This window comes from Ochotona princeps, chromosome 13 (genome assembly GCF_030435755.1).
Source record: "Ochotona princeps isolate mOchPri1 chromosome 13, mOchPri1.hap1, whole genome shotgun sequence".
In the NCBI taxonomy this organism is placed as follows: domain Eukaryota; kingdom Metazoa; phylum Chordata; class Mammalia; order Lagomorpha; family Ochotonidae; genus Ochotona; species Ochotona princeps.
The window spans coordinates 34,476,469-34,501,662 of NC_080844.1; the positions used below are offsets into that span (position 1 = coordinate 34,476,469).

General features: G+C 41.4%; 1 protein-coding gene across 1 annotated transcript in view; it reads right to left on the reverse strand.

Moving 5' to 3' along the window:
• The window catches only part of USP54 (ubiquitin specific peptidase 54), a 101,441-nt gene that overhangs the window by 58,045 nt on the left and 18,202 nt on the right, over window positions 1-25,194 (reverse strand). Inside the window, exons 2-3 of the mRNA XM_036495737.2 lie at window positions 10,004-10,816; window positions 5,440-5,532 (exon numbers count right to left, since the gene is read on the reverse strand). Of these exons, the coding sequence (XP_036351630.2) occupies window positions 5,440-5,532; window positions 10,004-10,150 (240 nt within the window). The 5' untranslated portion in view covers window positions 10,151-10,816. The remainder of the gene's footprint in view (window positions 1-5,439; window positions 5,533-10,003; window positions 10,817-25,194) is intronic.

Consider the following 25,194-nt stretch of genomic DNA (forward strand, 5'->3'; position numbering starts at 1 on the left):
CCCTGTTAATGTGCTTGGGAAAACAACAGAAGTTGGCCCAAGTCCTTAGGTTCTACACCCACAGGGGGAGACCCAGAAGAAGTTCCAGGCTCCTGGCTTCAGCCTGGCACAGCCCTAGCCATTCTGACCATTTGGGAAGTAAACCTGCAGAGAGAAGACTTTCTCTCCCTCCCTTCCTCCCTCCCTCCCTCCCTCCTTCCCTCCATCCCGCACTTGTTACTCTGCCTTTTAAATATTAAAAAAGAAAAAAAACTGGCAAAATATAAGTCCTCTAATTAGTAATTTCAGACCTAGCCATTCACAAAAAAAGAATTGTATATATAGCTGTAGGCATACATAAGTAGGTTCTTAGTAATATTAATAAAAATCAAGTACCATAAACAATTCAAATGACTATCAGTAGAATGGATAAGAAAAGATTTACACAAAGAAATATCATATAACAATGAAAATGAACAAACTAAACCTACACAAAAAGATGGTTTCATAACCCTATTGTTGAAGCAAAGAAAACACAAATACATAGAGAATGATCTCAGCAAAAAAAAAAATTCACAAACAAGTAATTCTAAAATTGTTTTAATACTTTATCCATTCTATAAAATAAGGAAGTGATCGGAAACAGCAAGACAATGGTTACCAGGAATGCAGCCTGCCGCCCGGCATCCCACGTGGATGCCGGTTCAAGTCCCAGCTGCATCACATCCATCCTAAATCTCTGCTGTATCTGTGAAATCGGTGAAAGATGGCTCAAGTGCCTGTGTCCTTGCTACCCATGTGGGAGACCTGGATGAAGCTTCTAGCTCCTGACTTCTTGGCACACCCCTGGCTGCTGCAGCCATTTTAGCATGTGAACTTAGTGGGTGAAAGATTTTCTTTCTCTTTCTCTGTGTAAACCTGCCTTTCAAATAAAAACAAATAATGCTTAAAAATGGTGTTTACTCCTAAGACAGGTGATTTAACAGATAAAGAAGGTAAGGTGAATAAAAGGTGCTAGAAATAATTCAATTTTGACCTAAACAGTTGCTCCAAAGTAGCCACTTTATGATTAGTCACCATACTAAATTTCTGTAGTGATTTATGTAAATATCTTACAACCTCCATTAGATTTATTCATATCTACCACGTACACATTGTTGCTATGACAAAAGCTTTTTTCCATTTTATTTTCTGTTTGGTGCTAGTTATAGAAACACAACTAAATTAGATACCTTAATTTTACATGCAACAACCTGCAACTTACAGCTTCTTTTCTCAATCAGTAGATTTAAGGGAGTTTTTTTTTTTAAAGATTTATTTATTTTTATTACAAAGTCAGATATACAGAATGGAGGACAGAGAGGAAGATCCTCCATCCGATGATTCACTCCCCAAGTGCCCGAAACAGCCGGTGCTGCGCCGATCCGAAGCCGGGAACCTGGAATCTCTTCCAGGTCTCCCACGCGGGTGCAGGGTCCCAAAGCTTTGGACCGTCCTCGACTGCTTTCCCAGGCCACAAGCAGGGAGCTGGATGGGAAGTGGAGCTGCCGGGATTAGAACTGGCGCCCATATGGGATCCTGGCGCGTTTAAGGCGAGGACTTTAGCCACTAGGTCACGGCACCGGGCCCGATTTAAGGGAGTTTTAAAAACATAGAGCTGGTGCATTGGAAGTAGGCTAAGCCCACAGCACCAGCATCCCACAGGGGCATCAGTTGAGTTTCAGCTGCTCCATTTCTGATTCAGCTCCCTGCTAATGCACCTGGAAAAGCAGCAGCAGAAGGCCTAAGCACTTGCAACCCTGCATCCACACAGGAGACCGGGAAGAAACTCCTGGCTCCCAGCTTCCAACCAGTACAGCTCTGACTACTGCAACCATCTGGGGAGTGGACGGACCAGAGATGGAAGAACCCTGATTTTCTCTATAAAACTGCCTTTCAAATAAAAAAATAGAATCCTAATAACAAAATCACATCTGCAAATAACCACAATTTTGTTTCTTCATTCTAATCTTTGTATCATCCTTTGAATTTCTTGCTTGTTATACTGATTATAATCTAGTTCAATGATACATTACTTTCATATTATTTAAAAATATTTTATTCCATTACTTTTAAATTTATTTTATTTTTATTGGAAAGCCAGATATACAGAAAAGAGGAGAGACAGAAAGATCTTCCGTCCGATGATTCACTCCCCAAGTGACCGCAAAGGACAGAGCTGCACTAATCTGAAGCCAGGACCTGGAGCCTCTTCCAGGTCTCCCACGCGGGTGCAGGGTGCCAAGGCTCTGGGCCATCATATTCCACTGCTTTCTCAGGCCACAATCAGGGAGCTGGATGGGAAGTGGGGCTGCCAGGATTAGAATCGGTGCCCATACGGTATCCTGGCGTGCTCAAGGCAAGGACTTTAGCTGCTAGGCTACTGTGCCGGGCCCTAAAAATATTTTTAAATAGGGCCCAGTGCAGTAGCCTAGTGCCTAGATCCTTGTCTTGTATCCAGTGGGAGCCTATACAGGCATTGGTTCTTGTACCAGCTGCTCCATTTCCCATCCAGCTCTGTGTCTGTGGCCTGGGAAAGCAGTAGAGGATGGCCCAAGACCTTGGGATTCTGCATCTGTGTGGCAGACCCCAAAGAAGCTCCTTGCTCCTGGCTTCGGAACAGCTCAGCCCTGTCCAGTGCGGCCACTTGGGCAGTAAATCAGAGGACAGAGGATCTTTCTGTCTGTATTGCCTTCTCTCTATAGATCTGCCTTTCCAATAAAAAATAAAATAAATCCTTTTAAAAAAATATTTTTAAATAGGTCAGACGTTCTTAATGTGGACCCACATTCTGATGATTAATTACCGTATACACTCATCTCTCAAGAAATGAAGCTCTCCAGCCTGGATGAAGGCATATTTATTAAAAGTATCATTCCAATAATCTAAATTTCTCAGTTAATTGAATCAAGGTTAGTGCATTCACACGTTCAAATTAATCCAATTGCATTACAAGTTTATTTCTACTTTTCAAATTAAGTATACAATAATTAAAAGAATGCAAACAATGCCATCTAAAATGTGAAAGTGTATGCAAACTACAACTTCATTATTTAATGTTTACATAGCACTGCAGGATTGAAAAGCACTTCACAGAGGGGAAAAAAAGCAAACCTTTCATACACTTACAACATAACAAAAGAGGCAGGGAAGAAAAACAAATCTCCTTTTAGACATGGAGGTGATGTAATCAGGAAAGTACAGAATTCCAACACATTTCCAGAGTTGTGAAGATTCAAAATAATACCCTTAGATCTCCTAAGCCCATTTACCTATCCATCACAAGCAAATGCTTCTCTGAAGGCGTTTCAAAATACTTGCTCAGCTCCAGCAAGTTAACGACAACAACAACAACAAAAGCTTCCCTTTTGCACTGTGTGTCTCAGAATGCATCTTGTGAACTCTGCTAGTTGGTTTCTCTGTCTCTCTGGCTCATAAGGTTACTGATTGACATTAACGCACCAATTTGTTCTTCTGGAGAATGAAACATAATAGTGGGGCAACCAATTCTCCAGAATCTCATCTGGGTCAACGAGCAGCATAGCACAGCGCTGACCAGTCAGAAACCTAATCGAGGTCACAGAAGCTCCATTATCCCTTCATGGTACAGGAAAGAGTTTGCAGTTGCAGCACATTCTTCAACCAAGGATTACTCCAGGGTTCAGCTCTCTCAAACAAGCACTGAACTAGTACCATCTGAATGTCACAAATCAGACATCCCTTGAACCTGATAACCAAGTGGCCGGGTTACTACTTACTTATCTAAATTTAACACTCATATGCCATTCAGAAAATCAGGTCACATGTTTCTTTGGATGGACTTTCATTTCAATGAGCAATGTGAAACATGTTAGAATCAACTTACAATTTAAAATTCATATTTAAACCACTCAATTAATCAATAATTCATACTCTATGTTTTGTTACAAGCTACAATGGTTCTAAACAAAGATGCTTAGGACCCAAGTGGCAAAAAAGTCAGAAGACTCACTTATCTCCTAAGGATATCTGTCTATCAGGGACTTAAAATTTCAAATTGAGAGCTGGTATTGTGATTCCAGTTCACAACCTGGCTGCTCCACTTCTGATCCAACACCTTCCCCATGCCTGAGCTAATAAGCCCAGAGCAGCAGCAGATGGCCCAGCTAATTGGACCCCTCCCACTCACGTAGGAGAGCTGGGTGAGTTTTCTGCCTTCAGCCTGGCCCAAGACTGGCCATTGTAACCATCTAGGAAATGAACCACTGGATGGAAGATCTCTTTCTCTTTCTGACTTTAAAATAAGTAAATATATCTTATTTTTAAAAAGAATATTAAATATGGTAATAGGAAAAATGAGGAAATAGAAAAAATTTAATACTGGCATTACTTAGTAGGAGAGTTTTTTTAAAAACGCAGTTAGCTCCTTTAAAATATTGATTTCTTATTCTCTCAAAATGACAATTTATAATTAGCTTTTCAGGTAAATAATCAAAGTAAAAGCACATTTGAGTAAGTATCCTATCATTTCAAATGCAACTATAGAGGCAAAAAGGTTAAGAAAAAGATGACCTGACCCATGTAGCAATTCATTTTTTGGGCTTTTTAAAAGATTTATTTTTGGGCCAGGCATGGTAGCCTAGCAGCTGAAGTCCTTGGCTTGCACATGCCCCGGGATCCCATATAAGCACCGGTTCTAATCCTGGCTGCTCTGCTTCCCATTCAGCTTCCAGCTTATAACCTGGGAAAGCAGTCAAGGACGGACCAAGGCCTTGGGACCCTGCACCCGTGTGGGAGACCCAGAAGCTCCTGGCTCCTGGCTTCGGATTGGCTCAATTCCAGCCGTGCGGCCACTTGGGGAGTGAATCAGCACATCAAAGATCTTCCTCTCTGAATCTCCTTCTCTCTGTATATCTGACCTGAACTGGTGCCCATATGGGATGCTGGAGCATGCAAGGTGAGGATTTAGCCACTGAGCCATCACGCCGGGACCTGCCATGGTAGTAATTCTTTCATAATCAATCATATCCATTTATGTAGTAAACCACAGGCAGATCATTCAGAAATAAATTCTTTAAAATTGCCCCAATTAATCAAATACCCTCAATATTGAGCAACTGAAACTTTAACAGTAGTGAGAAAAGTAATTTGAAGTAGTTATTTATAATTTGAATTCTAATTTTTTACAATCATTTAAAAATAACTGAATTAAAAGGCAGGTTATCACCAAGAGAGGGAGAGATAAAGAAAAGGCTGCAACAGTCGGGTCTGGGGCAGGCCAAAGCCAGGAGGAGCAAGAAACTCCATTCTTCTCTCCCAAGTACGTGGGCCATCCTCTGCTGCATAACAGAGTAGCCAGGTCTCCAGCTGGCCCTCTGAAACAGAACGCTGGCTCAGTGGCTTAATGTATTCTACCACACCACCAGCCCCTGAAGCACTTACCTTGAGAGCACAAAAGATGCAGGAATCTCCCATGCACTTGTGAGTCGTAAGCTGTCTAAAACTACGTCGGAAGATGTCTAAGTGCCACAAGACCTGATGAAAAAGGGAAAGCACTTCATCACTCCAAAAGGAACCATACTGAACTTCACATTCATGAGCTGCAGCAACACGTGTAACAGTTGCAAAAGAAATTTTTACTTCTTTAAAAGGCAGAGTAACAAAGAGGAGAGAGCGACAGAGAGCTCCACAGAACTTCCATTTGTTGGTTCACTCCCAAAATCACAACAGCCAGGCATGGGTCACATTAAAGATAGGAGCCAGGAACTCCCTCCTGGATGCCCAACTGAATGACAGGGGTCCAAGTACTTGAAACATCTTTTGCTGGCTGCCCAAGCACAGGAACACAAAGCTGAATCAGAAACAGAGTTAGAAGGAAGAATCCAATCTGCTTGAGGTTGCAGATGGTGACTGCTATCATTGCACATTACCAGTCCCGAAAAGTCCTAGAAAGGACATTAAAATAATCCTTTAAAAGGGCAGTGGGGAGGGCAAAGTATCTAACAATAAAAACAAATATTCCAGGAAAGACTAATTTGAACATTAAGAGAAAGTCACATTAATAATATGGTATAACAATGATGGAGAAATTCACATCCCATACTAGAGTGCCTAGGTTCAATTTTTTTTTAATTGGAAAGGCAGATATACAGAGAGGATGAGAGACAGAGGGGAAGATCTTTCATCCAATGATTTACTCCCCAAGCTGCCACAATGGTTGGAGCTGAGCCAATCCAAAGCCAGGAGCCAGGAGCTCTTCCAGGTCTCCCACACGGGTGCAGGGTCCCAAGGCTTTGAGCCATCCTTGACTGCTTTCCCAGGCCACAAGCAGGGAGCTAGATGGGAAGTGGGTAGGCCAGGATTGGAACCGACACCCAGTCTAATCATTATCCCAGTCTAATCATGACAAAACATCAGACAAATTCCAACAGAAGGGCAACCTACAAAATGTCTAACCACTTCCCTTTAAAAGTATCAAAAGTTGGGCCAGGCATGGCAGCTTAGCAGCTAAAGTCCTTGTCTTGCACACATCAGGATTCCATATGGGCACCAGTTCCATAGATGTTCTGCGAAGCACTGCTCCACTTCCCATCCAGCTGCCTGTTTGTGGCCTGGGAAAGCAGTCAAGGACAGCCCCAAACCACACTCACATGGGACACCTGGAAGAGGTTGTGGGCTCCTGGCTTCGGATCGACGCAACTCCAGATGCTGCAGCTGCTTTGCGAGTGAATCTGTCTCTCTTCCTCTCTGTATATCTGACTTTCTAATAAATGAATTAAAAAAAAAAAAGCATCAAATGTTGTCAGAAACCAGGACATTCTAGACCAAAGAGCAGGTTCAGAAAATAAGTTGAAAGCTGGGAGAATTCTAGGACAGAGGAAGACGGCAGATAAAAATTAAAGAAATCTTAATAAACTGTAGACTTCAGCTTAAAAGAGAAAATTACATAATATATCACAGAATTGCCTTGGGAAGCTCCTCTTGCTAGAAAAAAAATTAACAGCACAAAATAAAAAAGCACTAAAGAGCCAAGGCAAGACATAATTGCGGAGCATGCGTCTTATCTCTGTCAAAATATATATTCTAAAATTTATTTGAAACAGGCAATACTCTCAAACAAATAAACAAAAAAAAAGGCAAAAAAGTAGGATGCTGGAATCAGAAACCAAGACAGGACTGAAACCCAGGCTCTCCAACATCAGATGCAGGTGTCCTAACAGCAATCTGGCCTGCTATACCAACGTCCATGCATAAACATCCTCTTACAACAAAGGTATTAACTTACTAATCTGCAGTAAATACAGCTTCCATATAAAAAGTTAGAATACATATTATGATGGGGAGCAGCTGCCACAGTGGTTCCACTGGCTAATCCTCACCCTACAAACATCAGGATCCAATATGGGTGTCAGTTCAAGTCCTGGCTGCCCCACTTCCCATCCAGCTCCCTGCTTGTTGGTAAGATGGCCCAAAGCGTTGGGACCCTGGACCCACGTGAGAGACCTGGAAGAAGTTCCTGGCTCCTGGCATCAGATGGGCTCAGCTCTGACCATCGTGGCCAGGCAGTGAAACAGCGAAGATCTTCTGTCTTTCCTCCTCTCTATATATCTGACTTTACAATTAAAAAAAAAAAAAACGAACATTTTAAAAAATAACTGGAAAACTGAGAGTATAAAATTTTTATTATCTAGATAAGTTTTGCAAGATTCTTATATTATGAATGGGGAAACTCAAATACTATTATCTATGCAAGGTTAGACTACAAAAGACCTAAAACCAGAATTCAGATCTCATAATCCTCAAGTTCAGTATTATTTATACCAAAAGCATTCTCACCTTTTTAAAAAATATGACTCATGGTGCTGGCACCATGGCCTAGCAGATAAAGTCCTTGCCTTGAACACACCAGAATTCCATATGAACGCCAGTTCTAATCCTGGCAGACCTGCTTCCCATCCAGCTCCCTGCTTGTAGCCTGGGAAAGCAGTTGAGGATGGCCCAAATCCTTGGGACCCTGTACCCACGTGGGAGACCCAGAAGAGCTCCTGGCTCCTGGCTTTGGATTTGTGTAGCACCGGCCATTGTAGTCACTTGGGGAGTGAATCAATGGACGTAAGATCTTCCTCTCTGATTCTCCTCCTCTCTATATATATCTGACTTTGCAATAAAAGTAAATAAATCTTTAAAATATAGATATAGATATAGATATATAGACATAGATATAGATATAACTCAGTGTTTTTAGAGTTTTTTTTTATTTAGGGCCTGGGACAGCAGCCTAGTGGCTAGTCATCGCCTTCCATGCGCCAGAATGCCATATGGGTACCAGTTCATATCCCAGCTTCTCCACTTTCCTTCCAGCTCTCCGCTTCAGGCCTGGCAAAGCAGTTGAGATGGCCCAAAGCCTCAGGACCCTACACCCATGCAGGAGACCCAGAAGAAACTCCAGACTCCTGGCTTCAATCGGCTCAGCTCCAGCCAGTACAGCCACTTGGGGAGTAAATCAATAAAAATAAGTAAAATCTAAAAACTACAGAAGGATTAAGTGGTAATTATGTATTAAGTTTTAGAAAATTTTTAAGATATATTTATTTTTATTGGAAAGTCAGATGAACAGAGAGAAGGAGAGACAGAGAAGAAGATCTTCCATCTGCTGATTCACTTCCCAAGTGGCTGCAATTTCTGGAGCTGAGCCAATCCAAAACCAGGAGCCAAGAGCTTCTTCTGGGTCTCCCATGTGAGTACAGAGTCTCAGGGCTTTGTTTCGTCCTCGACTGCTTTTCCAGGCCACAAGCAGGGAACTGGATGGAAAGTGGGGCAGCTGGGACATGAACCGACACCCATATGAGTTATCAGTGCATGCAAGGCTAACGAATAGGCTACGGTGTTGGTACCGTTTTAAAGCCTTTTTCATTTACTTCAAAGACAGCAAAATTCCGCAGAGAGAGGGAGTTAGGTATATTTTCCATTGCTTGTTCACGCCCCAAAAGACCACACAGCCAGGGCTTGATCAAGCTGAAGCCAGAAACCTGGAACTCCTTCAGCGTCTCCTTGGTGGCTATAGAGACCTAAAGACTTGGTCGTCATCTATTGCTTTCCCAGGCACATCAGCAGCAAGCTGGATTGCAAGTGGAGGAGCTAGAACTCAAACCAGCACTCAACACAGGTTGCTGGTCTTGCAAGGTGGCAGCTTAACTCACTGTGTTAACACTGCCCCTAGGAAAGCCCCCAGACACAGACCCCAGCTAATATTTTACCCAAGCATAATTATCTTGGGCAGCAAATTCAATTTACTTATACTCTGAGAAACAGAGAACAGAGAAGAGAGAAGAGCGATGCATCCAGTATATCAGAGATCTGAACGAGCAGGAACTTCAAAACACTGAGACTATTACTGTGCCCAACAACAGCAAAAGGGAACATCTAGGGTAAATAATCACCTTGGGACAACTGACTTCCCACTGGCTCTGTTCAAGTATATGACCAGATACCAGTCATGAGCTAATACACAGGTGGGCACAGGGAGACGAAGCGGACGAAGAAGGGACTGCCTTCAGTGTGCGCGCTGGGAGCCTGAATATTCTGAGAAGAAAACAACTTGCCTGAAAGTCTACACTTCAGGAAAGAATTCTGTTTCATATACTAAAGAAAAGCAAATAGGTAATAATAAGAAACACTGGCTGCAAAAGGGTAAAGAAAACAGAAGAGACTGTTGAGGGAAGAAGTGATAAGTAGAAAGATCATTGTTCTGCTCACGTGCCTTCCTCTGGACAGGTTAGCAAATTACTATTATTTCTATTATCATTTTAAACAAATATTTTTAGCAATGAGGTAATCGAGATTTAAGACAAAACAGCCCGACTAAACTCACACCAAGAAAACTTTAAGCAGAAGTTACTCATTTCAAGCCAAGACTGTCCGTTATCATATTTAAAAGTGCCACCAGAAATGCAACATGGACAACTTAACAGTCAAAATTCACCAAAAAGAAGGCAATTGCCCTTACCTGCAGGGCACTGTTGAGGAAGCAGCTGTTTTGCCCTGGCTCATTGCTGAGGCCTTTGCTAGGGGCTATGGAGGCTGAGCTTCGAGGCATAAACATCCCTTGGACACTCCCACGGCCCCCGGAAAAGTAATTTCTCTTCCAAGACATTATTGTTCACATTTAGCCTAGAAACACAGAGAAGACCTCACTTCTTTATGGTAGAGCAGCTTCATCTACTGAAGTCCTCAAAGGAAAGCAAATCTTGAATTTTTGTAGATTTATCCCAAAAGATTTCAAGTTTCCAACTTGTCAAGCACCACGTATGAAACTCAAATGGCCCAGGTATCCTCTTAGCTTCTGATGCTAGACCCGCCTCTCACTGTTCCGAACAGTGTCACATGGCGCAGGATTAATGCACACGGAGAAACTGGCAGTGTCAACTCCTTCAGGCTTTCTTCCGTTGCCTCCAGAATTCCTGCCGAAATGGACGTGACCCTCAACTCCACCAGTCTCCAGGATCAGAGTATGATTTGCTCTTCAGGCTTGTTTATAAGGCTTCTTATGGACTGGAGAGTTTTCCAACTAAAAGGAGAGGCAGATGGATAAACAGGAATCCAACAGAACCCTCCTTGTCCCAACATTCTCTGAAACAAAAATTCAAGTTCTAAGCAACTGACCAAGATTCCACAAGGACAAGGAGCTGCTTTAGATTATCTGGGGTTTTTGTTGATGCTCTTCTTCACAATGTGTGCCAAATCCTAGAGTCCCATCCAGATCTTCGGAAAGTTTCTTCTCCTTTCTTCTGAGACTAGAATAGCAAGCCGTGCCGGAGAGCTTTAACAGAAAGAAAAAATCAAAAGCTTGCGTCATTTAATGACTCGCCTGGCTTTGCACTGTTCTGCCAAGATCAACGTTGCCTCACCTCTCATATAAACTTGAAACCTTGGTAAACAATGCCAAAAAAGAAAAAAAATACCAAACAACAATAACAAAACAAATGAGAGAAAGAGAAAAAAAAAAGGTGTGAGTAACTTTACTTTCATAGGAAACTACTCTGAAACTTTTGAAAAAGAAGCAAGTTGATTGGAATACAAAACCAAGTAGAAACTTTCCAGAAGCAGGCTAACAAAAAGTAATTGAACAACAACAAAAATCAACCAGTAAAACAGCGAACAAAGTCGGAATTGAAAGTTTCTTTGGGAAGTTGCTGGGTAAAATACCTTTCTAAAAGGGTTTTCCATACATATAGTTACTAAAATCTGCTTCAAAATGGGATGAGCAAATAAAGCAGACAGGACTCCATTCTGAGTAAAAGATGTTCCAGAGAAAACCCACACTGAGTAAACCATACATCTGCAACATCCAATCCCAGAATTCAATCTTCTCCTACCTTGTTGATTTCTGTCTGAGAATCACGGAGATAATTTGGAATACAAGTCATTAATTCTTAAATTATATCCACAGGGTTCACAACCAGAGGCCAGCCACTGATCAACTGAAGTTTCCCACTGATTCAAATGCCAGTGAGGCAACAGTGAGCAATTTCAGACAAGCATTTTCCCCCCTAAGAAATTATTCAAGTCCAACTTGAACATTTCCTAGAAGACTCCCACATCTACATTAGGAAAAAAATCAGAATTGTGTGTTAAATTTGTTTTCTAAAAGTTCTTCAATTCTCTCTTCCTTCTATCATATTCATCATAAAGCAAAAATGCTGTGACAACTGACTCATTCTCTGAAAGAACACCCAGCATTATGCACAGCATGTCCAACGGAAACACTGAGGCACAGAAACAATAAACGTTACACAAGACTGTTTTGCCTAGTCTTTATAATCTTTATAAACTACATGTCACAAAGTATTTGATTATACACTGCACTGTCATAGCATTCACTATGCTTGTATTACTCTCTATTTGTTTTATAAGGTATCAGCCATAAATCCTAAATCTGGCTATATGAAAGGAAACACTAATTAGTGTCAGCTATATTAAACACTATATTTACATGCCTTATTTCATCTTCATAATGCCCCATCAGTTAAGTATTAATAGTTCAATGGTACATAAGAGTGCAGTGAGACTCAAAGACATTAATTTGCCTAACACAAAACCAACCTCAAACAGAACTGTTTCACCAATACAGAGATTTAATGATGTATTTCATTGTACTATCCCAAAAGTTCCTATCACAATACTAGTCATAGGATGCATTCAATAAATACTGATGATTAATATGGTATCAGGAGGAAACCCACACCACCCACAGAGACTCCAGGACCCTCACCTGTCTTTACACACCCTGGCACACACCCTGCTCAAGGCTGCTAAGCAACTTCCAACAAGCTATGCAACATTCCTTTAGCTGAGAGCTCCAAAGGAATGACAAGTACCAAGCCTCCACTTCGCTCTCAGCCAAAGGACTTGGCAGGCAGGTGAGGTTTCCAGTATCCACATTAGGAGCTTACTGAAACTCAGTCTGCCCTATGACACACACAGCTGAGCACAGGGAGCAAAAGGAAAGAAAAAACAAGTCAGTAACAGATTCTAACGCTCTGAATGGCATCTTTCATTACGCAGGGTAAGATAATAAGTTCTCACACTTGTTCTAGGTGTGTCAAAAACTATAATGGAGGGCCCAAAAGAACAAAGGCGAGAGAAGCAACAAATGGTCAGAAGAACTACTGATGATACAAACATTTCACTCAAATTAGAGCTCCAGCAACAAACAACATAATCTTCCTCAAGTGTCCATCTATATGGGATTAACATTATTTTTAAAAGATTTCTATTTTTTAAGCTTTTTTTTAATTGAAAAGTCAGATATAGAGAGAGGAGGAGAGACCCAATTGGCAACAATGGCCAGAATTGTGCCGATCTGAAGCCAGAAGCCAGGAGGCTCTTCCGGGTCTCCCACACACATGTAGGGTTCTTGACTGCTTTCCCAGACCACAAGCAGGAAGTTGGATGGGAAGTGGGGGAGCCAGGATTAGAACCAGCACTCATATGGAATCCTGGCACATACATGAAAGGTGAAGATTTTAGCCACTAGGCTACCATGCCAGGCCCAACATATTTTTTTTTTAAAGAAAAAGAACTCCTTAGATAATACTGAGGATTTCACATATAAAACCATGTCTCCAATTTATTCTCAAGCGGTTCAAAAGAACATATGTGTGTGTGTTCTACTTGTATCTGTCCACTTGAATATATGATGAATACCTTTAAAAGTTTATGAAGGCCTGGCATTGTTGAGTACTGGGTAAAGCCACAACCTGATAAGCCAGCATCTCATATGGGTGCTGGTTCATGTCCCAGTTGCTGCACCTCCAATTTAGCACCTGTTAATGCACTGGGGAAAGCAGCAGTTGAGCCCCTGCTGCCAAGGTGCAAGACCCAAAAGAAGTTCCTGATTCCTGGCATCAGAAAGGCCTAAATCTGGCCACTGCAGCCATTTGGGGAGCAAACTAGCAAACGAAAGATTCTCTCTTTCTTATTTTCTCTCTCTCTCTCTCTCGTAATTCTCTCCTTAAATAAAAAACAATCTCAAAAAAAAAAAAAAAGATAAATTTTGTGTTGGGAATCTTAGGGTACAAGAAGTTATAAGGCACCATAAGTTTTCTAACTGTACAAAAAGAATAAATAGCCTCACAAAGGACAAGTGATATATCAGCACAAATTAACCAAACACTGGGAGAAAGATTGTAATTTCACATCTATTATTAAAACAAAAAGTTTAACTTAAAAAGGAAAATAATTGAATATATTACACAGTAACATTTTAGAGGGCCTTTAGAGAATGATCATGCTACACTGATCAATAATTCAAATGAAAAAAACACATGATCAGTATCTCAGTTTCTAAGGAATAGTAACCCCATCATCAGTTATAAAAGTAACCCAAACACTGCTCATACATCCAACGTGCTCATACAGGGACAAAGTTGTTCACGGTTCTGTTCTGGTCATTTGGTCATTTGAAGTACAGGGTACTTCAAAACATTCATAGAAAAATAGAATAAAATATTTATTTTGGCACCATAATTTTTTGATTCTATGTATTTTCATAATCTACATTTTCCACAATTTTTTTTAACAGCCATTTCAAAAAAATCTTCTGCACCGAAATCAACTTATTTTTGGCAGAATGACAGAGAATCTTCATTCTGTGGGTTCACTCTCCAAATGGCAGGCTGAAGCCAGGAGCCAGAAACTCCATCTGGGTCTCCCCTGCAAATGGAACTGGCCCTGGTGTCTGAGTCATCACCCACTGCTTTCCCAAGCACACTACAGGGAGCTGGTCTGGAAACAAAGCAGCCAGGTATCAAACCACTGGATCACAATTATGGCCCTTCAAAGATTATAAAGCAAATAAATAAGTAAGTAAATAAACATTTTATTTACTGAAGTTATTTAAAAAAAGTCTTCCCCAGGTCCCTGCTGAATGACATCCAAACCTCTTTTTTTTTTTAATCTAGTTCTCAGTTTAGTCTAACCTTAACTCTCCTTTGTTGTTTATGTCACACTATGTCTTTGTGCAAACCAAGTGTTTTCTCATTTTGTATCCTTTTGGTTAATCTACTTGAGACGTTCACTGTCCATCTCCCCCTCTTCATGAAACCCAGCCTCTCTCACAACCCCCTTGACAAAGTCAAGCCTGAAAAGATCACTCCCACTTCTGAACTCGGATCTAAATTTATTCTAATTTCTTATAAGGGCACGTAATACTTAAATACACCAATGCTTCTATGGGTCTCTCTCCCTTTCCATGTCTTCTGTACTCTGAGAGACTAAGGGGTTTTCTCCCACCCCATTTGAAAAAAACAGAGAATCGAAGCATGTCAGAAGCTGACTGTGTTACATTCAAATTCATGTAATTATTATGAAGTCCCACAGGGTTTTACCAGTTTTCTCTTTTAAAATTTACTTAGTTTTAAGTCAGAGAGAGAGAAAAAGAAATCTTCCAACCTCTGGTTCACTCCCCAAACAGCTGCAACAGTGAAAGCTAAGCAAGTCTTAAGTCAGGAGCTCAGACCTCAAGTCTGGTCTCTCAGGTGGGTGCCTGGGACCAGTCACTCAGGCCATCAACTGCTGCTTCCCAGGTATGCATCAGCAGGAAACTGGAACCGGATGTGAAGCTATAACTCATACCCAGGCTCTTGGACATGAGATGCAGGCTTAAGAGTAACCAGGAGGGCAGCATTTTAACTGTTGCAGCAAACATCTTACCCCTAGCATTTTTTTAAAAATATACCGCCCCACACACATAATTTTTTTTTTTATTTTTATTGGAAAGTCAGATAAACGGAGAGGAGAGACAGAAAGAAAGATCTTCCATCCACTGGTTCACTCCCCAAGCGGCCACAATGGCCAGACCTATGCCAACCCGAAGCCAGGGGCCAAGAGCCTTTTCCAAGTCTCCCATGTGGGTACAGGGTCCCAAGGGTTTGGGCCGTCCTCAACTGCTTTCTCAGGCCACAAGCAGGAAGCTGGATGGGAAGCGGGGTCATTGGGATTAGAGCCAACACCCACTTGGAATCTCAGCATGTGCAAGGTGAGGACTTTAGCTGCTAGGCTATCATGCCAGGCCCATGGCAACTAAATTCTATATGCAAATGTAGACTATGATCATTTGCCCCTATAGCAATTACAGCCAAAGTTCTTACATCATCCTGCAGACAGAAGTCATAGGCAACAACAACAAAACACACAGGAGGCTACTTGACAACCAGGATAATTTACTGATCATTTGCAACACTTCTGGCAAAAATGCATCATCATCTTCATATATACTTACTAGTTACTGAGAATGTCCCAAGATCATGGAGTAATTGATCACAAGTGAAAGAAAAAAAGGTTTTCAAATTTTACTGTTGTGTTCCTTTCAATTCTGAAAAAGATAGTGATACCTAACATCTGTGGAAGTGGAAGCCAAAATTCAGATGGAAGGAGGTGGGCTTGGCGCCACAGCCTAATGGCCAAAGTCCCCACCTTGCACGTACCAGGATCTCATATGGGTGCAGGTTCATATCCCAGCTGTTCCACTTGCCTTGCAGCTCCCTGCTTGTGGTCTGGGATGGCAGGGGAGGACGGCCCAAAGCCTTGGGACCCTACAACCACATGGGAGACTTGGAAGAAGCTCCTGGTTCCTGCCTCCTGCCCTCAGATTGGTTGGGTCAGTTCTAGCTGCTGTGACTACTTGGGGAGTGAGCCAACGAGTGGAAGATATTTCCCTTTGTGTCTCATTCTATTTGTAAATCTTTCAAATAAAAAAAAAATATTAAAGGAGGCATATCATCTTATTACCTTTTTTCTTGTATAGCAGAGCACTAACTTATAGACCCCCCCATGCCTTCTTGAGGGAAGATCAAAAACCTTTCCATATGTAAGATGATGGCAAACAGTGTCTCAATCTCTTAGCAGACCTTGACATCCCAGAGCCGATTTACCAAGACACAATGCAGCCTAAGCTGCAAGGCTCCTCTCCTTGGTACAGGCTTTCTGGGCATGGTCCAAATTTCCTATTTTAAATAAAAGGTCTTGTGGCCAGCACAGGGGCTCATCGGTCCAATCATCCACTTTCAAGCACCTGCATTTCATATGGGCGCCAGATTGAGTCCCAGCTGCTCCACTTTCCATCCAGCTCCCTGCTTGTGACCTGCGAAAGCAGCAGAGGTTCAAGGCCTTGGGGCTCCACAACCATGTGGGAGACCCAGAAGAAACTCCTGGCTTCAGATAAGCTCAGCCCTGGCCTTTACAACCACCTGGGGCTTGAGCCCGTGGATGGAAGATTTCTGTCTGTGTCTCTCCTTATCTCTGTATATCTGCTTTCAGGCACATATAATAAATCTTGAGAAAAAAAAAAGTCTGGGGGCAGGGAGGAGGTCTGGCATTGTGGCATAGTGCATTAAGCTGCCACCTGCAATGCTGACTTCCCATGTGGGCATTAGTTGGTAACCTGGCTGCTGCACTTCTAATACAGCTCCCTGCTAATGCACCTGGGAAATCAGTAAAAGATGGGCTACATTCTTGGGCCCCTGCATCCATGTGGGAAACCCAGATGGAGTTCCCAGCTCCTGGCTTAGGTCTTGGCCCAGCTCTTGTAAGCTCATCCATTTAGGAAATGAATCAGGAAATAGAAAAATATCTCTATCTCTTTCCCCTTGCCCCCAACCGCCCCCCCCACACACACACAGTTTAGTTTCTCTATCTCTTGGTTACTCTATCTTCCAAATAAAAATAAACAGAATCTTGTAATATGCATTTAGGAGTGATCATTTAGCTGCAAGTTATGGTACCTAGTTCCCATTACAAGAGTATCTGGCTTTGATTCCCAACTCTGGATCTTAACTCAAGCTTCCTGTCAGTGTAGACCCTGTGAAGCAGTGATAACAAGTCAATGAGTTCCCTGCTACCATGCTGAAGACCTGGGTTATGTTCTCAACTCTGATTTCAGGTTCAAATGAAGGCACCTTGGGAGTAAAACACCAGAAGGAAGGTCCCCGACACATACTCAGGCTCTACTGGCTAATCCTCCACCTGCAAACACCAGGATTTTGGATACTAGAGCTCAGAAACTGTCAAGGATCCACAGTCCACAGGGAAAAACGACAGGACCACATTGAAAATATCACAACTCAGACGAACCTTCCGGAATTAGAGGCATAGCCCTAGAAACCAATGACTTTGTGTTAAAACCACTTACTTCCCAGGCTTAATAAGAAACCGAGAATGATTCCTTCACAGCTATATGCAGCACCACATAATGTGCTGTCATTCTTCTCAGGACTAAGTAATAAAGCAGGCTCTCCAGCTAAACCACTCAGATTACTCCCCACCATACAAGTATTTTTCACCAATGAAGTTGGCTGTTCTTAACATCTATTTCTGGGGGGAAAACAAAATCATTCAAATGAAACTGGTCTGTGCACCAGGAAAGATGAGGTGTGGGTGGACTCAGCCCAAAAAGCCTTGCATTTTTAAAGACAGTGGGGTTAAAAAATGAGGCCCAGACATCTACAGGTTATTAGCACGGATTAAACAATGCTTGGAGCATTGGATGCGGTCGTGAAGTCTGCACATGGGATTTACTCCTGCCAAGTCTGGGGTCCTTTCATGAAACCAAGTATAAGGTGCAGGAAACCTAGCCAGCGAAGCCTTTCAAGGGAATTCATTTCTCAAACAACTAAATAAATTTCCATGAGGTCTCTAACTACAGCTTGTAACCCATACACAGAGATCTCCAGGACATTTGTCCAGGTAATAATTTCAAAGTATCTCCAACAGATTTATTAAGACAGAAGGAAAGATAGAAACTTTACAATGGCGAAAATCATCTTAACCAAATGAGCCAGGTCAAAATCATTCGCAATAATGAATACTGACAACACGAGTGCAATGATACAGCACAGTGAGAAGGAAGCAATGTTACTCCTGCAGGGCTCTTATATGAACCACATAATCTTAGTCCAATTAAAACAAAAACATCAGATAAATCCACACTGAGGGCCAGTACCAAAAAAAACAGAAATTTTAACAGAATGCATGACACTATAGAAGAAAAACAGCTAAAATGCCATGTACCGCAGCTGGGATTGGGTCACAATGGGTCAAACTGCTTCCTGGGATGCCAGCGTCACCAACTTGAACCCTAGAGGCTCTACTTCTGAACCAGCTCACTGCTAATGTGCCTGAGAAAGCAGTAGAAGGTGGTTCAACTGCTTGGATCCACACCACCCACATGGGAGACCCAATTAGAGTTAAAGTTTCCTGGCTTCAGCTGGGACCAGCCATTGCAATCATTTGGAGAATCAACCAACAAAATAAAAGGCCTCTCTCCTTGTCTGTCTATAATTCTGCCTCTCAAATACATAAATAAATTATTTTTAAAATAAGTAAATGTAAAATAATAATAAAGGTAATGGCAGTAAGTAAGAGGCTTGTTGGAGCAATGGAGTTAAAGATTTCCCCCAGCCTCTTTTCTAAATTACGTAAAATGCATAGATGATGTATCTAATCTGTAATTTCCTTATGTAATATAACACAAATTCAAACTCATTTCCTTGGAAACAGAGTGAAAGGACTCTGGACCAGAGATAACCAATCAATGAGATGTATAATATCCCAGCAATATGAAAGCTGTTTAATGATTTCCTATGTAGAAACAGTGCCAGGTTTGAATTTCTATTTCCTTTCTTTCGATTCTCAGAGGCACTGTGGCTGTTTAGATCCTTGCTACCTCTGGACCAGTGCATCACACAACTGACTCATTATCAGTCTCCCACTCCTACATGAGACTGCCAGAGAGCTCCTAAAACACAGTCCAGAACATTCCACTCCCCCTTTCAATAATCTTCAATGGCTCTTTGGCTCCTGCCTCGAGGTGTTCTTTTGCCTAGGGAAGAATAATAGTATTTTTCTAATTCACAGAGGAAAGACTTAGCAGATGGATTTTTTTCACAAGTTTCTCTACCCTATTTTTTTCTTGTCTACTTATCTTACTGATAACAAGACAAAAACATATAGAAATAGCAAACTTCAGGGGAAAAAAATTAAAGTTGTCAATCAGAACTATTTTAGCAGGCTTTTTTGCTTATGCAACCATTCATGATTATGATTTTCACACTGTATATTTTTTTATATTGCCAGTTAATTCCTAGTTTATCAGGTAAAATATAAACATGTGTGGCACCTGTACAAAGCTGGACTATCGCAGGATCTGACCATCATTTCAGCTTCATCTTCTACCCACTCATTCATTGACCAGACATTTCACTGACTACTTCTGAGCCACTCACTCATCATCTACTCCTGGTAAACCGGGTCCCTTTCTATATAAGGACTATGTACTCTACTTTTCATGGTCTCTGCTCGAACACTGACCCCACGGGGGAATGCCAGTCCTCTTCATTTTTTATTGCTGAACATTAAAACTACCACACAGGGAACAGTGATACAAAAGCCTTTTTAGATCCTCTCTCACACTGTCACCTTACCAACTGCTCAAACTACTTCATCTCTGTGCTTTCAGTGCATGTAGGTAACATATTACAACATCCACTGTCTCCCTCACATTACATCTTTGTGTACAAAGATTACAGTACATAATCCACATAAGCACATCTTTTTATTCTATATAGAGGCCAATTATACTAGGCAGTTTGGGGAAATTTTGTCTTTCTTTTATTTGAAAGAGAAAGAGAGCTTTCATCTTCTGGTTCATTTTTCATAGGCCCACATTAGCTGGGCCTGGGTCAGAGGAAAGCCAGGAGCCAGAATCTCAATACAGGTCTTCCATGTTGGTGGTAGGGACCCAAGCCCTTAAGCTATCATCTGCAGCCTCCAGGGTGTACATGAATAGGAAGTTCAAGTTGGAAGTAAATTCAGGACTCAAACAAAACACATTTTGACATGAGACAAAGATTGTCCCAACTGATATCGTTTTTATCATAAAGGCAGACTATATTACAAAGACAGAGAAAAAGATCTGCCATCCACTGGTTCACTCCCAAATGGCTGCAAGAGCCAAAACTGAGCTGATCTGAATCAGCAACTTCTTCCAGGTCTCCTATGTGGATGCACAGTCCCAGGGATTTGGACCATCCTCTGCTGTTTCCCAACCCACAAGTAGGGAGCTGGATAGGAAGTGGAGCAGCCAGGACACGAATTGGAGCCCATATGGGATGCTGATGCCTGCAGGTGGAGGATTAGCAATAGAGCCATCATGACAGCCCCTTGAATGATGTCTTAATCACAGCACGAAATGTCCAACATAAGAGAGGAAAGTTTGTGTCTGAAAGGGCAAGTGCCTAGAACAATCAATTTCAACATCCTAATAAATTCTGACCCTAAATAAAAGTACCTAAAACACTCATATCAGGCCGAGCACGATAGCCTAGTGACTAAATCCTCACCTCGTAACCACTGGGATTCCATATGGGCACCAGTTCAGGACCTGGCTGCTCCACTTCCCATCCAGCTCTCTGCTTATGGCCTGGGAAAGCAGTAGAGGATGGCCCAAAGCCTTGGGACCTTGCACCCATGTGAGAGACCTGGAAGAAGTTCCTGGCTTCAGATCAGCTTAGCTCCGACCATTGCGACCACTTGGGGAGTGAATCAGCAGATGGAAGATCTTTCTGTCTTTCCTTCTCTCTGTACATCTGCCTTTCCAATAAAAATGAATAAATCTTAAGAAAAAAACTCATATCTAACTTGAGTACTGCTAAAAACTTTCTACTTGAGCCACTATCAACACAACCAATATTTATTTGCCTCTGATTCACGTTTGAAAATAGAGATAAGCATCTACAACCATAGAAAAGGGCCAAACCATTTGTTGATTTATGGACTGATAACCTTAATTCCCCAGTGAATGGTTACTCAACTCAAACAATTTCCTGAGGGTTGGACTTTGGCAGCTTCAGATTATTACATCATGTACAGCAGGAAGAACAGTATGCCTATAAAGGACAAAAAGTTTTATTTTTCCTATTATGAGAAGTCAAAAAGTTGCCACAATGAATCTGTTGGAAAGAAAACAGATAAAACTTACTTCTCTTTGTTATACCTCAACTAATTGTGAGAATTGCGAATTGACAAGTTACAGGGTATTTATTTTGCTCTTCCTATACAGATTCAGAGCCATTCAGGAATTTACCAGCCTCACACAGGGAGGTGGCATGGCAGTATGCAAGAATGCAGTGGCTCAACGTGATGCCTTTGTCGATGGCAACCATATTGCCTAACTCTAGACACACAACATTTAGAACCAAGATATAATAATGGCAATCCCATAAAACACTATGTCATATATACATCTTGGAGATGCAGAATCAGTAGAGTAGAACAGGTCTAGACACCGTCAACTACCAGTTGAGTCACCTTGACCAAGTCACTGAATCTTAGTAAAGTACCTCAGTGGTAAAATGGGATTAATAAATAACATCTATGTCACAGTATTGTTATGAGGATTAAACAAAATGTTAAATGTATAATTAGCCCAGAGTCTGGTATGTGGAAAGTATGGAATAAAGGTTTTGATGAAGATGACACAAGATGAATTTACATTCTGTCCCTGGCTCTTTTAGTTTCGGAATTTTTTTCTATCACCTGATTGATTGAAAAGACAGAATAAACTATAAACTAATGCACGTGAAATATTAAGGGTCAGGTACAAAATAAGAATTCCATAAACAGTAGTTATAATTGTAATGATTGACCATCATCATACTCTCTGCTTTACACAGACAAAAGGAGACAGAGACAGATCTCCCATCCAATGGTTCACGCCCCAAATGGCCACTATGGCTGGAGCTGGACCAGTGCAAACCCAGGAACAAGGAGCTTCTTCCAGGTCTCCCACAGGGGCACAAGGGCCCAAAGGCTACGGCGATCTTCCACTGCTTTCCCAGGTGCATTAGACTAAGAAGATGGAAAGTGGGTTAGGGAAGAGTGTTTCTTGTACAGCAGCTCCACTTTCCAACCAGCTCCCTGCTTGTGGCCTGGGAAAGCAGTCGAGGACGGCCCAAAGATTTGGGACCCTGCACCTGCATGGGAGACCTGGAAGAGGTTCCAGGTTCCCGGCTTCAGATCGGCGCAGCACCGGCCGTTGCAGCTCACTTGGGGAGTGAATCATCGGATGGAAGATCTTCCTCTCTGTCTCTCCTCCTCTCTGTATATCTGACTTTGTAATAAAAATAAATCTTTAAAAAAAAATGCACATAAAACAAGATCTATTCCTCCTCCACAATGTCTCCCAAATAACAAAGGCAGAGCAATATTTTCAAGTGGGTAGAAGGAAGAAACCTTGAAAGTCATTGTATATACTAAAGGTTGCAGAAAGAGAAAACAAAAAAGGATTTTTGCTGTACAAGAAACACTCTTCCCTAACCCACTTTCCATCTTCTTAGTCTTACTTCATCCCAGCAAGCCTTCCAACTAAGTAAACCTGCTTTACAATTACAATTTATAGTAATAGATACCAATGACAATAACTACCTAAGGGAGTAACCACTTATACTAATTCATTTCCCAAAGGATTATCTTTTAAGTACCATACTTAACCATTATTTTAGTACCTTAAAACACATCATAGAAGGTATATTGAATAACTCAATAGATAACAACTACTTGGTACATAAAAGAATAAGTGAAGCTGGCGCTGGCGCGATAGCATAGTGGTTAAAGTCCTCGCCTTGAACGCCTGGGATCCCATATGGGCGCCAGTTCTAATCCCGGCAGACCTGCTTCCCATCCAACTCCCTGCTTGTGGCCTGGGAAAGCAGTCGAGGATGGCCCAAAGCCTTGGGACCCTGCACTTGTGTGGGAGACCCGGAAGAGGTTCCAGGTTCCCAGCTTTGGATCGGCATAGCACCGGCCGTTGCAGTCACTTGGGGAGTGAATCATCGGATGGAAGATCTTCCTCTCTGTCTCTCCTCTCTGTATATCTGACTTTGTAATAAAAATAAATAAATCTTTAAAAAAAATAAGTATAGAGACTGAGTATGGACTGTTTTACAACCAAGGGAAAAAAACACAACATCCTCTCTCAGCCACAAAGCAAGTTGCAGCAACAATTAACAGTAAACTGGCTAATGAGTTAAAAGATAATCAGACACAGAGTTGCCCTTATACAGACAGCCCTCTGCTTCAATAACTGAAGCAGGGATTTCTTCCGCCCTAATTTTTTAAATCACTAAGTAATGCTTTTTAAATTTAAATACTTGATTGCAACTATGTATTATTTATGAGCCATTTAAAAACACACCAGTACTCAAATTATTTCAGCACAAATAACAAGGGAAGTACAAGGGCTCTAATCACTAAGAGGAACAGAGGAGGGAAAGCCACTGACAGCACGCTTCCCTCTGTTCTGTCGGGAGAACACTGGCACCAAATGGCACCAGCAACTCCAGTATGAGACAGCAGGCACATGACTGGGAAGGTGACCGATGATCCCAAAGAAAGAAGAACATCTGTAAAGAACCACTCCTCAACGGGGGAAGGTGCTGGAGCGACAGAGATCTCAAAGTCTTTAGAACATTCAAATGAAAACATGCTCCCAACTCCAGGTTTTAAGTCAATTCAAATCCTAGCTCTACCGGTTACATCTGCGACACCTTCAGCAAATTTCTTAGCCTGTCTGATTCTCTCGGCGGTAGAATTATTAAAAACAAAACAAAACAAAAAGTAGCTGCCACTTAGCGAATACCAACTCTGTTTGGCAGTAGACTTGGCACCAGACGTATGTTCTTTATTTCTTGTACTTCACCTTCTAAGGAGAGATTATTTTTCTCACTTTACAAAAAAGAAAAAAAACCTGCATTCTTCCCAGCACATAGCATGGGACCCATAAAAGGAGCTCAGGAAATCATATCGTGTAAGTTCAATCACCATTTGAAAAGCAATTCAATCAAAAAGCAATCAAATCCCACAAACAAGTTTTCCAACATTACATATCATAAAAATGACTTTTATTAGCAGTACTCTTGGAGTATCGTAGGCTCATCACCTATAACTATTTAAGATACCAAAGTATGATTCATCCAATGTCTCTCTCTCACACACACACATACACATAAATACCTTTTCTTGGTTAAGTATTAAAATAGACCAAATAGAAAATCCAATATGAAAATCACCATTCGATTGAATCGGAATGCCAAATATTAAATATTTACCTTGAAAAGGATTAAAGGCCTCACACCTCAAGGGAACAGGTGCAAATGAACAAACCAAACCTCCCAAAAATAATTCCCAGAAGCATCTGTTGTCCTGAAGTAGTCAGCAAACCATTTCCCAGAATTGACAGCATATTGCCAAAATCTCACTGAATTTAGGCAACAACATTTGCTAACAGGAAAAAAAGAATCACTCTGGTTCTGGAAGTACATGCTACTTTCCAGTTAAGCCACAAAATAGGCTCATTTCCTTATTACTAAAACATTGTACAGACGCAAATATGAAAAAAAAAAATCATAGAAACTTTGAAGGAAATCTACAACACTACTCACAACTCGATTCCAACAAGCTCAAGAAAACCTATGAAAATACTTTTAATCTAATAATACATATAAAATTCCCCAAATTTAATAATTGACAGAGGATGGAAAAGAGAGGAAGCAACAGTCAGCATTTAACCAGGCCTCCTGAAAGTCAAGAGCTCTAAAATCTAATCTCAAAATTTAACCTCTTGCTGTTAAAAGAAACAGTTCA